The following is a 14,902-nucleotide window of genomic DNA, read 5'->3' as shown; positions in this document are numbered from 1 at the left end:
AAAAGAACCAGAATAAACATGTCTGCGTTTTTCCACTGTAACATTGTCTGTTTCTCGAACATAAAAATTCCTGTTGCCTTGAGGTTTTGTATACAAAGGAGAGTGTTCTTTAATAAAGTTACTCAGTTGATTGCTTCCTGCCTTTGAGTCTCAACCCATCTCTCGGCCCGTCACAATATCCTCATCACTGGAGGATTCAGAACTAGTGCTCTCATCAAATTCATCAACAAGAATATCATTTATTTCATCTAAAGAAATAACCTTCACCTTTAGACCGCTCATTGTAAAAGGAACAACAAACAACCTTATCCGCATAAACGCCCGAAGCGCACTGAAAGGAAACCAGTTTTCTAACATCAAGCTACCTTCAGAAAAATAGTTGCCAAACATCATATAAGTTTCTATTTACAGCCCCCATATGCTGAGAGTGTTGCCAAGTGGTGATCTTATACTTACTATACGAGTAAACGTATTATCACGAGACTGACGACTTGATAAAGGCAGTTAAAGTCATGAACGGTATATGCAGTTGAAGGCGGTACCGAGTAGAACGTGGTGAACGGTTCATCATGTGGGTGACGCTTAACAGGTTAAGCCAGGTCTTTAGGCTAAAAGGAGTTGGGTGTTTCCTATTCAGTGGCACTTTCTACATTCATATGAACTTTTGAGAAGACCTGTCCTTTGGTAGAGGTGAGACCACCAAATTGCTGTGTTTGCTGAATGTGGCATCTTATGAACAGTTGAGGCTGTCTTCATATAAGAACCTCACACATGGGATGGTCTTCTTGCTTGCCTTAGCCTTGGCCAAATGGGTTAATGAGCTCCATGCATTCTCTCTCCTCTAATACCAAATGATGGTTTCTTTCCTTCGTCCCTGAAATTGGTGCCAAAACCCAGAATCTGTGTTCCTGATTCCAGGTTTTTATCAATTCGCATTGCGATCTTAGGGGGGGGGTGACAGACGATCCTGATATGTTGGGTTTGATTCCTGTTAGGGCACTGCAGCAGTATCTTAATGCATATACACTATTTGACCACACCTGCAACACCTTTTTGTTAGCATGGGGAGAGTAAAGGAAAGGGTGGCCAGAAATACCATTTCATGGGTGAGAAAGTTCATTAACTGGGCTCTTTTACCACCCTAGCCTTCCTCCCCAGAAAGAGCTCGAGTTAGAGCACATAATATTAGTAGGAATTTACAACCCTGACATTTAAGAAGAATTTCTTTGTGACATAAGTACTGCAGGCATGGGGTGTGGAAAGGTCAGACAACATTTACTGCCCATTACCTACAGGAAGCGACCCACAGGTCTCTAAGACACTTTTTTCCTAGGGCCTGTAGTAGCTGCACAGCATGTGGTGCAACTACCTCAGTTCCTCTCACAGGACCATTGGCATCAGATTGAGGGCAGAGGTTACGTCCGAGTCTATGATGAAAGTAAAGAATAAGTGGCCATTTCCTTTCTTTTCAGGTGGACTCAATTCAAATGTAAATAAGCCCCATGCTGCCTGCAGCTATTGTTTGATACAATATAGAAGCTTTAATCCCCACACTCTTCACAAGGGAGTACGTAGAAACTGGGAAAACTTATCACACCACATGGGATAACCGGACAGATCCATTATTATATGCCTTAAGAGTTACAACAGATTTTTGGTTTGAAGTGTCCTTTATTGCATGGGCTGTGGACCCGCCTGTATAACCACACCACTTTTGCATGAGGTGTAACGAACCCAAACTTTTGCTACCTTCAAGGAGAAAGATTTGTACTGGAACATAATTTTTTTTGTTTTATTAAGGAATACGGTAATCATGGGGATAAAAAGAAACTTGAGAGGTTTTCAAAGATTCACCATCTTGATTTTTGGAATAATGAATGACCAGCAGCGAAGTAAGAAAACTGAGAAATTCTTTCAAAGATATCACATCTTTATTTTTAGTGGTAATCAGTGTACAAAGGAACTTGATAAAGATTTAACATATCCTAAATTGAAGGATAATTTTGACCCTCCTCCAGAGGATGTAACTTGAGAAAACAGAAGTTTTCATGCTTTGTTTGTCAGTGTAAATTTGTGGTAGGGTGTTATTTTGTGTAATTTTTTTTTTTTATCGTATTAGGTATTATTAATAAACATTTGTTCCGACACAGATACAAACCTTCCGCTATTTATAGGGTATTACTTTCAGCAATGCTGAAAACTAGCCAAGACAATTTTAGTGAGGGATAACTACCCCCATGTGCTAGTTAACGGAAGGGGGGTTGGGGTAGACCGGCTACCCCGCTCACTCACACCTGCCTTGACTTTATTTACATTTCCTTTTTCTTTTGTGTATCAGTGTGTGTGTGTTATTGTCCCGCTATGCGGACATGTCCAGGTCGTGAGGGCCGCCGCTGCGGTACCTTCATGTCGTCCGTATAGACGGACCCCCACCCTTTGTGCCCGGCTTACCGGGGACATCAGTGCTCGCGGGACAACACTTGTTCCGAATGTCGGGAGTGGCCTGCCTCCCAGTGGGAGAAGTTTGCGCATAAGAAAAAGAAGTCTAAGTGCAAGTCTTCGCTTTCGAGGTCTTCCTCGAAATCGCGGACTTCTGCTTCCTCTACACCCAAATCTCTGCCCAAAGCTACTTCTCAACCAGGCCCTTCTGGGGCAAGTCGACCAGTAGCACAGGGCTTGTGACTCCAGGTTAACCTTGTAGGATAGGCGAAGGTGTCGGCTCCTTCCCCTCCCCTAGGGATCGCCTGTTCCTTTCCAGACCTTGTATCTTTATGGCCATCGCTGGGTGTCGATGGCCCCCCTTCGAAGGAAGTTCTCCTCGAACTCCTCCGAAGGGGAGCAGAGAGAAGTCGGTCATCTCTTTCCTCTGCAGAGGTTGATCCTCCTCTCGTGGGCGTAGGCGCTGTTGCCCGTTAGTCAGACCGAGAGTCTGGTTCCGACGCCGAGGAGTTAGCTAACCCACCAGGGGTGGTGGCAGGGCTCTCTCCAAGGCAACCTTCACCTTCGGGGGAACATATCTCTCGTTCGTGAGAGAAGATTGCCTCTGTACATCAGCAATCTCCCTACGTTTATGGTTCTCCTCCTGGGCGGAACGAGAACCTTGTTAGAAGCGACGCTCTCCTTTGAGGGAACTCTCCTCCCCTGCAGAGGATTTATCTGTAAACCTTGAGCAGTCTCCCCCTTGGTCGGAGTCTGCTGAACGTTCCTCTCCGGAGGTTCGTAGAGTGGAGGGGTTCGTAACTCCTCTCCACCCTGGACGCTCTCTCCCCGTGCTGTGAGGAGACGTCTTTTTGAATGTGCTGGTTCTCTTCACGTTGACCCTTCGAGGTCTCATGACGATCACCCTTTGGGCTGGCATGATCGTGAGCCTTCGGGCTCTCGTCATGTTGATCCTGCGGGATCTCATGACAGCAGGAGTCCTTAGAGACTCCGCTGAACCCTCGGGCTCTCGTAACGATGGTGACGTTAAGTCTTTAGTTTCTCGTTCCATCAGTCACGCTGACCTTTCGGGGTCTCGTGACAGAGGAACCTCGGTTCCTCGTTTCGTTGAACCTTCGGGTCTTGTAACCTGAGTTACGTTGAGCCCTTTGCTCATGTAGCTCTAGTCACGCTAACACCTCAATGTTTCGTGACCGAGAAACTTTGGTTTCTCGTTGCGCTGACCCTCCTGGGTCTCGCAACACAGGCTACGTTATGCCTTTGGTCTCTCGTGTCCTTGGTCACGCTGATCCTTCGAGTTCTCGTGACAGAGAAACTTTGGTTTCTCGTTTCGCCAATCCTTCTGGGTCTCACAACACAGTTCATGCTGAATCTTCGGGTTCTCATGAACGCATTCATATCTTATATGACAGAGTTTGCGGACTTTTGTGTTGATCGTCTGCTCTCAAACAACACAGGCTATCGTGAACCTTCGGGTGAGCGTAGCAGTGAGAGCTCTCGCGCCCACGACCAAGTTGGCGCGCACGAACAACCTTATGCGCACCATGCATGCACAATCAGCGCCATACCTTCGGGTGAGCGTAGCAGTGAGAGCTCTCGCGCCCACGACCAAGTTGGCGCGCACGAACAACCTTATGCGCACCATGCATGCACAATCAGCGCCATGTTGAGGGGCGTGCACGAGAATAATCTAGCATGCGCAGACAGTCTAGCGCACGAGCGTGCAACCTTCTTGGCGTGCACAATCAATATTGTGCCGAATCCTCAGGCAGTGAGGGGGTTCCTAGCCGCACGAACTATGATAGGGCGTGCGATCGTGATTCACGATCCTCTGTTGCTCACTTCCCGGGCACATTCCAACCAGGAGTAGGTTCTCGTGAATCAACAACCTCGCATAACCAAACCCTCCGCGATTCGGCATCCCCCGAATGAGATACCGTCTCCCTTTTTGGCGGCAGGGGTTAACCTCCCTGCAAAGAGAGACTCCCTTCAGGCTTTCACAGAGACAACAGTCACCCACGAGACTACGCCCAGATCCTATCCGTAAGGGTAGGCCTGTGCTAATCCTGCCTGCCGGGAAGCCTTCCTCAGGCAAAAGGGCTGAGGTTCCTAAACCCAGGGATCCGTGTCTTCCCAAGGACTTCCCCCTTAGTTCCTCGGCAGCCCGTGACCCCCCATGGCTTCGCACCTTATTCGATGTAATGCACCAAGCCATTACATGAGTCATTCCCCGCTCCCAGTCCTTAGGTGACACGCCTAGTATCTCTTTGTCGCCTCCTCTCATCTCAGGGGTCTCTCCTCCCTCCAATCTTCGGAGGAGTTCAGAGGATTCCGCGCATGCGGGCCCTTCTGGCAAGGGGAAACGGTCATCCCCTCGCAAAAGACCTTGGGTGGAGAATAGGCAAGAACCTCAGGGGAGTCCCCTGCAGTTCAAGACTCCATAAGCCAGATCCAAGGGGAAAAGGAAAAGGATTCATCCTTCGCCCCCTAATGAGTATAGGGTGACTTGCTACAGGGACTCCTTCCGTCCCTTACCATTCGAGATAGTGTCTAAGGAGGCACGACCTGCGACCAGGCGGGACGCACTCCCTATGGCAGCTGAGTTACATCCTACCCGTAAGCCGACGGAGACCTCTAGTCCCTTATGGAGAGAGGACCACCCTGTAATAGGGAACCGAAGAATTTATTCACCATCCCTAAATCCTCGGCCAGGCTTCCTTCCCGCACTGCCTCCTAGGCAACCGGAAGCGAATACCTCCTCGGCAGTCTCCCTATCCCCAATCTATCCTGTTGACGACCACGACCCACTCCGGGCATCCTATGGATGAGAGTTCGGAAGTGGAAGGGCAGAGTGATTTCGAGGACGACGCTCAGCCAGCAGCCGCTATCCCTAAGCTCACGGATGATGAGAGGAAAGAGTTGGAACATGCCTTCTGGTAGGTCCTAACCTGCATCTGTTCCATCAATGAAGTGCCAGATCCATCGGCAGCCCCTATAGATGGAAAGGAGACGGGCCTTGACCAGTTCTACGGCACTCAGAAACCTCATAGGACCAGTGCAGCTTTGCCCTTGTCAAAGGGGTTGAAGAGTGCCAGACAGAAGGCAGTGTTCCAGGTGACTGGGTCCACCACCTCTCTCTGCTCCAACTCATCCTCCAAGCTCCTACCTCCTCCGTATGGGTTTCAGAGGAGGTACTACGAGATCCTCGGGTAATCTTTTCCAACGCTGCCTCTCGATCACTCCATAGAGGCACATTCGTAGACATCCTTGGAGAAACTCACGGGACTTCCAGTCTCCTTTTCGGCCTCCGAAATCCTTAATCAGGAGGTGGCGGCGAATTACGCCATGCAGGCTACTTTGTGGCTTGACTTCTGGTTGGGATCCTTAGGACAACTGATCCGGTCTAAGGACCTGTCTCAGGAGTCCTCAAGGAAGTTTTTGGAGACCTAAATATTGTCTGGTACTTGGGCCATCGAGTTTCTCTCCTGCCAGGTAGTGGACCTTTGGGCCAACACTATCCTGAAGAGGAGGAACGCCATCATAGGAAAGTTCCATAGACATCTCCCTCAGGCCGAAGTAGCGAGACTGAGAAATGCACCTTTTGAGGGCAATTGCTTGTTCCACCCCGAGGATGTTGAAGGGGTGGCAGAGAGGTGGAGGAAGTCCAGCCAGGCCTTATCCCTCTCAGCCATAGCGGAAATTACAGCAAAAACCGCAACCGTGAAGGGCTAGAGACCCAAAGCAACAGGGTCAAAAGGGTGCAAAGCAGGCCTTTCGCAACAAGAAGTCCTTTCGTGGAGGAAAGGGAAAGAGGGGATACGGCCGAGACCGATTCCAATAGGCCAGGCAATCCTCCTATTTGCCCACCTGTGGGGGGATGCCTGCAAAGCAACTGGCAGAGATAGCTTCACCACGGGGCCTAACGCTGGACGGTCGAGGTGATTCATTCAGGGTATCGCATCCCGTTCACACACTCTCTCCCTCCACTGACTCGAGTGCCGATTCCATTGAACTCCTGTGCGAATGGATCCGCACTGGAGTTTGCCCTCAGGGCAGCAGCCCAGACCATGTTGGAGAAGGGCGCTCTCAAGGAGGTCCTCGACGGGTCCCTAGGCTTTTACAGTTGACTCTTTCTTGTGAAAAAGGCGTCTGGAGACTGGAGACCAGGCATCGACCTCTCAGCCCTGAACAGGTTTGTCGAACGGACACCGTTCAGGATGGAGATGGCCGACTCTGTCAGACTAGCGATAAGACCACAGGACTTCATGTGCACTTTAGATCTAAAGGATGCATACTTCCAGATCCCAATTCATCCAACTTTCAGGAAGTACTGTATCTAAAATTCATGTTCAATCGGAAGCATTACCAGTTCAGGGTACTGTGTTCCGGTCTTTCCACAGCACCCTAGGTCTTCACGAGAGTATTCGCCCAAGTGTCACCTTGGGCCCACAGAGTTGGCATCCATCTCCTAAGATATTTGGACTACTGGCTGTTTCTGGCAGACTCAGAAGCGGCCCTTCTCCGCCACCGAGACGAGCTTCTAAGGTTTTGCCAGGATCTGGGGGTCGTGGTAAACCTCGAGAAGTCTTATCTGCTTCCCTCTCAAGAACTGGTATACTTAGGCATGCGATTAGACACCCTAAGGCACAAAGCGTTCCTATTAGACGAATGGAATCACAGACTGAGGGAGATAGCACAGGTCTTCCTCAGTCGGGAAGAGCTCCCGGTGCAGTATTGGCTTCGCCTTCTCGGCCATTTCTCTTCCCTGACCCGACTGGTCCCCAACAGTCGCCTCAGTATGAGATCCCTACAGTGGCGACTGAAATCCCAGTGGAACCAGCACACTGATCCCCGGGATCACCTAGTCCGCATAGGACTAGAGGAACAGTCGGACCTCAGGTTGTGGTTGGCAGAGCCAAACCTCTGCAAAGGGGCCGATCTATTCGTCTCTCCCCCGGGAATTGATGCTCTTTTTCGGATGCATCAAAAGAAGGGGGGGGGGGCCTCACGTGCTGCACCATTATATCTCCGGCCAATGGTCCGAATCAGAAAGGTACCAGCACATAAATCTCTTAGAAATGAGGGCAGCCTTTCTGGCTCACAAAGAGTTCCACCAGGTCCTGGCGGGCACTCCGCGGTGTTGATGAGCGACAGCACCACAGTAATAGCTTATCTGAGGAAACAGGGCGGTACCTTTTCGCAGCACTTGTGCCATCTGACAGTAGAGATAACCAGATGGGCAGAAGACAACTCGGCGACTCTTATCAGCTCGCTTCATTCCGGGCAAGCTGAGCAGAGCAACTCAAATAGTTGGCACCGAGTGGTCTTTGAATCCTCTGATAGCCAACAAAGTCCCGACTTTGTGGGGTTCCCCGACTGTGGATCTGTTCGCAACGGCCCTGAATTTCAGGCTTCCGTGTACTGCTCCCCAGTCCCGGACCCCCAAGCTCTTTGGCAAGATGCTTTCCAACAACGGTGGATAAACCTGGACGCTTACGCGTTTCCCCCATTCTGTCTGATGAGAAAAGTCCTCAACCAGGTACGAGCAAACAACAACTTGCAAATGACCCTCATAGCTCCGCTATGGCATCACACAGAATGGTTCCCGAGACCTTCTGCATCTCCTCACGGAGATCCCAAGGCAGCTCCCCCACAACACGACCTCCTCAAACAACCCCATGCCAACTTCTTCCACAAAGCCTGGAAACTCCAGCATCTCCTCATACAGAGAGGCTTTTCGCAACCGGTTGCAAAAAGAATGGTTGGATGCCTCTGTTCTAACTATAGCGGAGTTTCTTGTATGTCTTCGGGAGGAAATGCTTCTCTCGGTCTCTGCAGTCAAAGGCTACCGCTCAGCCTTGAGTCTTGCCTTTAGACTGAAAGGACTCGACATTTCCTCCTCGTTGGAACTTTCTTTGCTCATATGTAGTTACGAGCTTACTTGTCCCCAGGCAGAGCTAAGACCTCCCCCCTGGAACATGGTTCGGGTCCTGAAGTCCCTCAAGGGCTTCCCCTATGAACCATTACGCCAGGCCTCCAATCGCCACCTCACTTGGAAGACTGTGTTCCTGCTCGCTCTGGCTTCGGCCTAGAAACTCAGCGAAATTCACGGTCTATCTGCTGATGTCTCTAAGACTCTAAATCCGTGTGTGCCGGACTCCAGGTTCGGCCCATTTTGGATAGTGTGTCTTCGTTCTGTAACCAAAAATCTAGACCAACTGTTACTTTGTCCAGTAAGGAGTCTGAGGTGTTACTTAAAAAGAACAACAAAAGCTCGCCCCCGTGTACAGTACAAGCACTTTTTGTTAGCACGGGGAACCTCTAGAGGAGGGTTACGAAGAATACAATTTCCTCTTGGATAAGGAAGGTAATCGAATACGCTCACAATCCAGACCATCCTCTGTCTAACCGACCCAGAGCTCATGACGTCGGAGGCATTGCAACGTCTCTGGCGTTCAAGAAAAATTTTTCTGTGACACAGGTAATGCAAGCGGGCGTGTGGAAGCGCCAAACGAACTTCTCAGCCCACTACCTGAAAGATGTAACCCACAGGAGCATGGAAACCTTTTCCATTGGTCCTGTGGTGGCTGCACAACAAGTGATCTAATGCCTCAAGCTCCTTGGTGGACAAGTAGCAGAGGGTTGAGGGCTGAGGTTACCCGGATTAGTCTGGGGTGAATGAAAAGAATGTCTGTCTCCCTTCTTTCTTTCACCTTCTCCTCCCCTGGGGAAACAGCTCCGCAAGACCGTAGCATAGCTGACCTCGCCCCTCTGCAGGTAAGATTCATTTCCCTTGTGCATCCTAAGTATTAACAAATACTTTGTTACATCACCAATACCTATTGAGGGAGGGTATTGGATATGTCTTGGAACTCATACTTATCTTCGAGTTACTACGTAAAGACAAGACACTAGTCTCTCACACAAGCTTCGACAGGCCGCTATCGTAGTGTTACCTTGTAACTACTTTGATTTTAGCAAGGGTAGGGTTCCTACTAATTAGATAAAAAATCAATTGGAGAGAATCCCCGGTCATAACCAAGGTCAGTTGGTGGGACTTCCTCCTTCCTAAGAGTAAGTCACCTTATAAATAGCAGAAGGTTTGTATCTGTGTTGGAATAAATAACAAATTTGGAAACAATTTGTTTTTTCCTAACATACAAACCTGAAGCTATTTATACAAATTGGCCCGCCACCTTGTCCCCCTAGAAGTCCTGCCAGAAAGCAAAAGTGGTTACTCAACCGACGAGTGTGAGTGAGCGGGGTAGCCGGTCTGCTCCACTATTGGGGGTAGTTATCCCTCACTAAAATTGTCTTGGCTTGTTTTCAGCGTTGCCGAAAGTAATACCGTATAAATAGCTCCAGTTTTTTTTATTTTCATTTTTTTATAATGCTTCTAAATTATTACTTATGCCACCTTTTTTTATAGAAAGAAAAATGTTTACGCTGTCATCACTACCTTTTTTTATAGAAAGAAAAATGTTTACGGTGTCATCCTGCAAAATGTTTCTAAAGTCGTTCCTTTGGTTTAATTTTGTGGGGTAATTCATGCTGTAGTGAAAAGGTTGAATATTTTATCAGTTAAAATAAATTTTGATATGTTAACATTTATTGGTTGAAGTTAATGATAAACTCGTTGACAATACCTCCCCTGACTTAAATCAACTTGGAACCTCTTTCTTACAGTAATTGAGTCTTTCGTGCCTATCAATGCCTTTGCTGTTTCTGGATGTTGTACTTTTCAAGCTTTCACATTACATTAATCACTTTTTCTGAAAACATTCTATTAAGACTTTGTGACCTTATTGTATGCTGCTAAATGCATTAGTGAAGGAAATATATCTTATATTAATTAAGGTCACTTCAATGCAGGTTACAGTAAATGGAGATGCTGTTGAAGCAGAAGTAGAAAAAGTCACAGAAGCACTTGGTGATCTACAGTTTGAAGAGGAAGATGAGGAGACTGCTTTTTATGCCAAGGTACAGTATAGTACAATTTCTATTGAAATTTGTTACTTTATCTCCGCAACACTAGGTTTCCTTCCTAGTAATAGCTATAATTCTATACTTATTGTTGAAATATTGATAATGTCATTAAGTAAAAAAATAAAGTTTTGCCACAAAATGGTAATGAATTGGGCAAAATTGTAGATAATTATATGGCATTTTCATGTTCTGATTTTTTGTTGGTGTTTGTAAATAGGAATTACCAGACTGGGCTTGTCGCTATTGTGGCATTCATGATCCAGCCTCTGTTGTTATGTGCAATGTTTGCCATAAGTGGTTTTGTAATGGAAGAGGAAATACTTCTGGTTCTCACATCATAAATCATCTTGTACGAGCAAAGCATAAGGTAAGTTCATGATTTATTTTTTTTTTAACTTTACATGTCAAATATTTGTACATGCATAACTGATCACTATTAGAGTAAATTATAGGAGAAAGATTGTTCACAGTGATTCTTATACTTTTACTTTGTAGGAGGTTAGTCTTCACAAGGATGGACTGGTTAGAGATACTGTTCTGGAGTGCTATGCATGTGCTGTCAAAAATGTGTTTGTGCTCGGCTTTATACCAGCTAAAGCTGAATCTGTGGTGGTCCTCTTGTGTCGCCAACCTTGTGCTGCACAGAGTTCTCTTCGTGACATGAACTGGTGGGTTCTTTTATAATGTCGTAATGTATGATAAAGATTTTGTAATTGAGATTATTCAACTTAATAGATTTGTATGTAAATATAATTTTCTATTACTTTTTATCAGTTCCTTTCACTCTTCCTACATAGCATCCCCACTTGTTCAGCTTGCTCTTGCTTCAATTTTTAATCTGTTTAGAACAAGTATTTTTGGGGGGAGCCATGTGAGCCCAAGGAGAGAGCATGAACGTGAATCTCTGGTCTTTAGTATTAAACTAATGTTCGTTGTTAATTTTTTGTTGTACTTTCCTTAGGGATCCAGAGCAGTGGAAACCTCTGATTAGTGATCGGGCTCTGTTGCCGTGGCTTGTTCGTGTTCCTTCAGAAGCCGAACAACTGCGTGCTAGACAAATTACAGCTCAGCAGATCAACAAGTTAGAAGAGTTATGGAAAGAAAATGCTTCAGCAACTTTTGATGACCTGGAGCGACCTGGTGTAGATGAAGAACCACAGCAGGTTTGCCTTAGGTAACTATTATTAGTCTTGTAATGAAAGTAATATCCTTCTTTGTTGTACAGCTGGATAATTGACAGTTCACCCCCAGAAAGGTTCTGCCCAATTCTTTTTAAAAGACATTGGGTATTGATTTCTGTAAGTTTTATATGTAAAATTGTATATATAAAAAGGTTCTCTAATTTGCTTTCTATTTAACTATGATGTCCAATAGGTCTACCTATCAAGTCTTCAACAATCATTGCTTAGTCCACCCCTGTTCTAGCTTAGATGGAGTGGAACAGTGCTCGAGTGCTGATCATATAATACTGTATACAGTATGTTCGTTCTAGGTCATCGTGCGACAAGCGTAATGACTTGTCCCTTACCTCTACCCCTCATGAGCTTCCTTTAAACCTTAAATTCTGTTAAATTGCACCCTTATAAATACTTTATCGAATATTTTAGGTATATGTGCTTGCCATTCAAATATGTACATTTAGCGCTAACTTTTATACGTAAGGAAGGAGACCCGAGAGTCGTGAAGTCTTTTAAGAATTAAAGATACTTCGATCCCAAAATTTTTTATCAATATATGAGGTCTTGCTGAACTATTTGTTCATTTCTGGGGAAGAAAATGAAGATGAAATTTCATTATTTGTTTATTAGTGTTATGAATTAATTTTTAATTTGGGAGGGTTATGATTTTTAGGACATTTGAGTTTTAAATGCATTATGGTAAAACGCTCAATACTCAAATCTCAATTATTTTTATTTTACAGATATGAAGATGGTTTCCAGTATCAGAATATTTTTGGACCACTTGTAAAATTAGAAGCAGATTATGACAAGAAATTGAAGGAATCGCAAACTCAAGACAAAATTGAAGTTCGGTGGGACATTGGGTTAAACAAGAAAATTTGTGCCTATTTTACTCTTGCTAAAACAGATGGAGGTATGTTTAAACTCAATTTTGATAGGATTAGTACCAAATGAAAGTTAAAGTTCTTTACTGATTCTTGAATAATAGCTATTAGGAAGAGGTAGATATATTTGGTAATGTGAAATAGCTTCATCAGGAATTTTTTATAGATATGTAACTTGTTGCTAAAAGATTTTTTTTGAGGCCAGGTGGAAAGAGACTTGAGGTAACCAGAAATCCGTGCAGCTGAAAGCTTTGAGTACGCTGCAAAATATAGCTAGTCCTTGCTTGACTACTGTTTTTGCACCTCTTCGAAAAGCGAATGTATCATTAATTCTCCCCCCCCCCACTTCTGGCCAACATCCCAATTATATAATTTCCTAGTTACATAATGGCAACGATATAGGTAGTATATCCTGTTACAGGCCATAAGAAACATTGTATATGTGCCTATAAGTTTCCTTGGAAAATGTGGAATTTTTCTTTAGTTTGAGCACCAGTCCAAGGAAATGACCCAACTACGTTATGTCTGGGAACTGCACTATAATGATAAAATATTTCTATCCTTACGATGTAGGGTATTTTATCTTACTAACATGAGTTAAAATAAATTAAAGTTACAATTTTCTCTTTTTATTTCTATCGGTTATTGCCGTATATTTGAACAGTAACCCACCACTATACGAACCAGATGCGCTTGGAAAGTAGGCCTCCTTTATTTTATGTAGCCTGTAGCAAAGGTGTTCAAGGGGTTTGATTTTTTCCATGGGATCAAATTAAGTTTGTGCTTTCTTTTACTTTATTTTTATTTTGGAACACTTTATGATCTTAGTAGTGTAAAAAAAAAAAATTATGTAGTTTTTTGCATCAGCTGGAACTGGCATTGAATTGTTAACAAGATTGTTAGACAAGAAGTGGCCAAGAGAGTTCCACCTTCAAACTTGCTTACGGTCAAGTCACTTTTCTCTTTAGTAGGTGCTACTGCATTTTGATTCTCTGCTTTCCTCTTGAATCTTTACCTTTTCATTATTGGTTTTTAATGTTGGACTTTGCAGTGGATGACATCAAATGCAAAGGTCTCTTGGTGTAGAAGGTAAGGTGTTGGAGTGTAGATCGTAGTGTCCTATACATTGGCAAAGGTTTGGTAAGAAGAGGTAGAATACTTAGGAACTTTTATTGGTGTTGGAGTGTAAGAATGCTCCACATTAATACCTAAGGACCTATTTTTCTTCCTCTTGACCATTGTTCTCTAGTCTTAGATATTGCCATAGCCTCTGTACTATGGTCTTCCACTGTCTTTGGTTAGTGTTCTCGTGCTTCAGGGTACACTTGGGCACACAATTCTATCTAATTTCTCTTTCTCTTGTTTTGTTAAACTTTTTATAGGAAATATTTATTTTAATGTTGTTACTGCTCGTAAAATATTTAATTTTTCCTTGTTTCCTTTCCTCACTGGGCTATTTTCCATGTTAGAGCCCTTGGGCTTATAGCATCCTGCTTTTCCAACCACGGTTGTAGTTTGGCAAATAGTAATAATATAGACACTAGTATTTTCATAAATGTTTCACTTCTGGTTGGTGGGTTCCTGTCATCTGATTTTCATTCCCTAACTACCTTTTCACTAATGATTCAATGACTATTAAAGCTTCCCTGGGATGATACTCATAAGTAAAAGGACACAGGTTTTTGTAGCAGGAAAATTTCAAATCCTTTAAATTTGACATAATAGTACTTTATTCCCATTACTCTGGTTATAAAGTTAAGAATTTCCAAAATTTTCTATTGTTTTAGTATGTTAATTTTGATCCCCCCCTTTTTTTTTCTTTTGATAGATATGCGCCTGATGCACGGAGATGAACTGCGTCTCCGTTATCTTGGGGACCTCCATAAACCTTGGTCTGGGGTAGGGCATGTGATCAAGATCCCTGATAATTTTGGGGAGGAGGTTGGAATTGAGTTGAAATCTAACGTTGGTGTGCCAACTGACTGTCGGGATAAATTTGTTGTGGATTTTGTATGGAAATCTACAAGTTTTGATCGGTAAGATAATTCTCTTGAAATATTTTGTACATGTTATTAATCTACATAATGCATCTACTTCTCTGTACATTTTGCTATATTTAATATAAAGAAATCTTGAATGGTTTCTGGTAAACTTCAAATAATACTTTGATTTACACAGAATGCAAGCAGCTTTGAGAAAGTTTGCTGTTGATGATTCTTCAGTCTCGCCTTACATCTATCATCGTCTTTTGGGTCACGTTGAGGTTGATGAGTTAATCTTTCGTCATATTCACCTTCCAAAGCAACTATCATCCCCTAACCTCCCTACATTGAATAATTCTCAGGTACTGTAATATGTATATTTATAAGGTACATCTTTGGTCTAGTGAACTGTTGACTGAATGGGGAAGCA

General features: G+C 44.4%; 1 protein-coding gene across 1 annotated transcript in view; it reads left to right on the top strand.

The window, feature by feature from the left end:
* Positions 1-14,902, top strand: part of LOC137654556 (regulator of nonsense transcripts 1-like) — a 61,300-nt gene that overhangs the window by 15,684 nt on the left and 30,714 nt on the right. The window contains 7 exon segments of the mRNA XM_068388285.1: positions 10,312-10,419; positions 10,643-10,792; positions 10,921-11,093; positions 11,387-11,599; positions 12,347-12,519; positions 14,319-14,526; positions 14,669-14,834. Of these exon segments, the coding sequence (XP_068244386.1) occupies positions 10,312-10,419; positions 10,643-10,792; positions 10,921-11,093; positions 11,387-11,599; positions 12,347-12,519; positions 14,319-14,526; positions 14,669-14,834 (1,191 nt within the window).

This window comes from Palaemon carinicauda, chromosome 15 (assembly GCF_036898095.1).
Source record: "Palaemon carinicauda isolate YSFRI2023 chromosome 15, ASM3689809v2, whole genome shotgun sequence".
NCBI classification, from domain to species: domain Eukaryota; kingdom Metazoa; phylum Arthropoda; class Malacostraca; order Decapoda; family Palaemonidae; genus Palaemon; species Palaemon carinicauda.
This window is presented reverse-complemented; position numbering and strand designations above follow the sequence as displayed.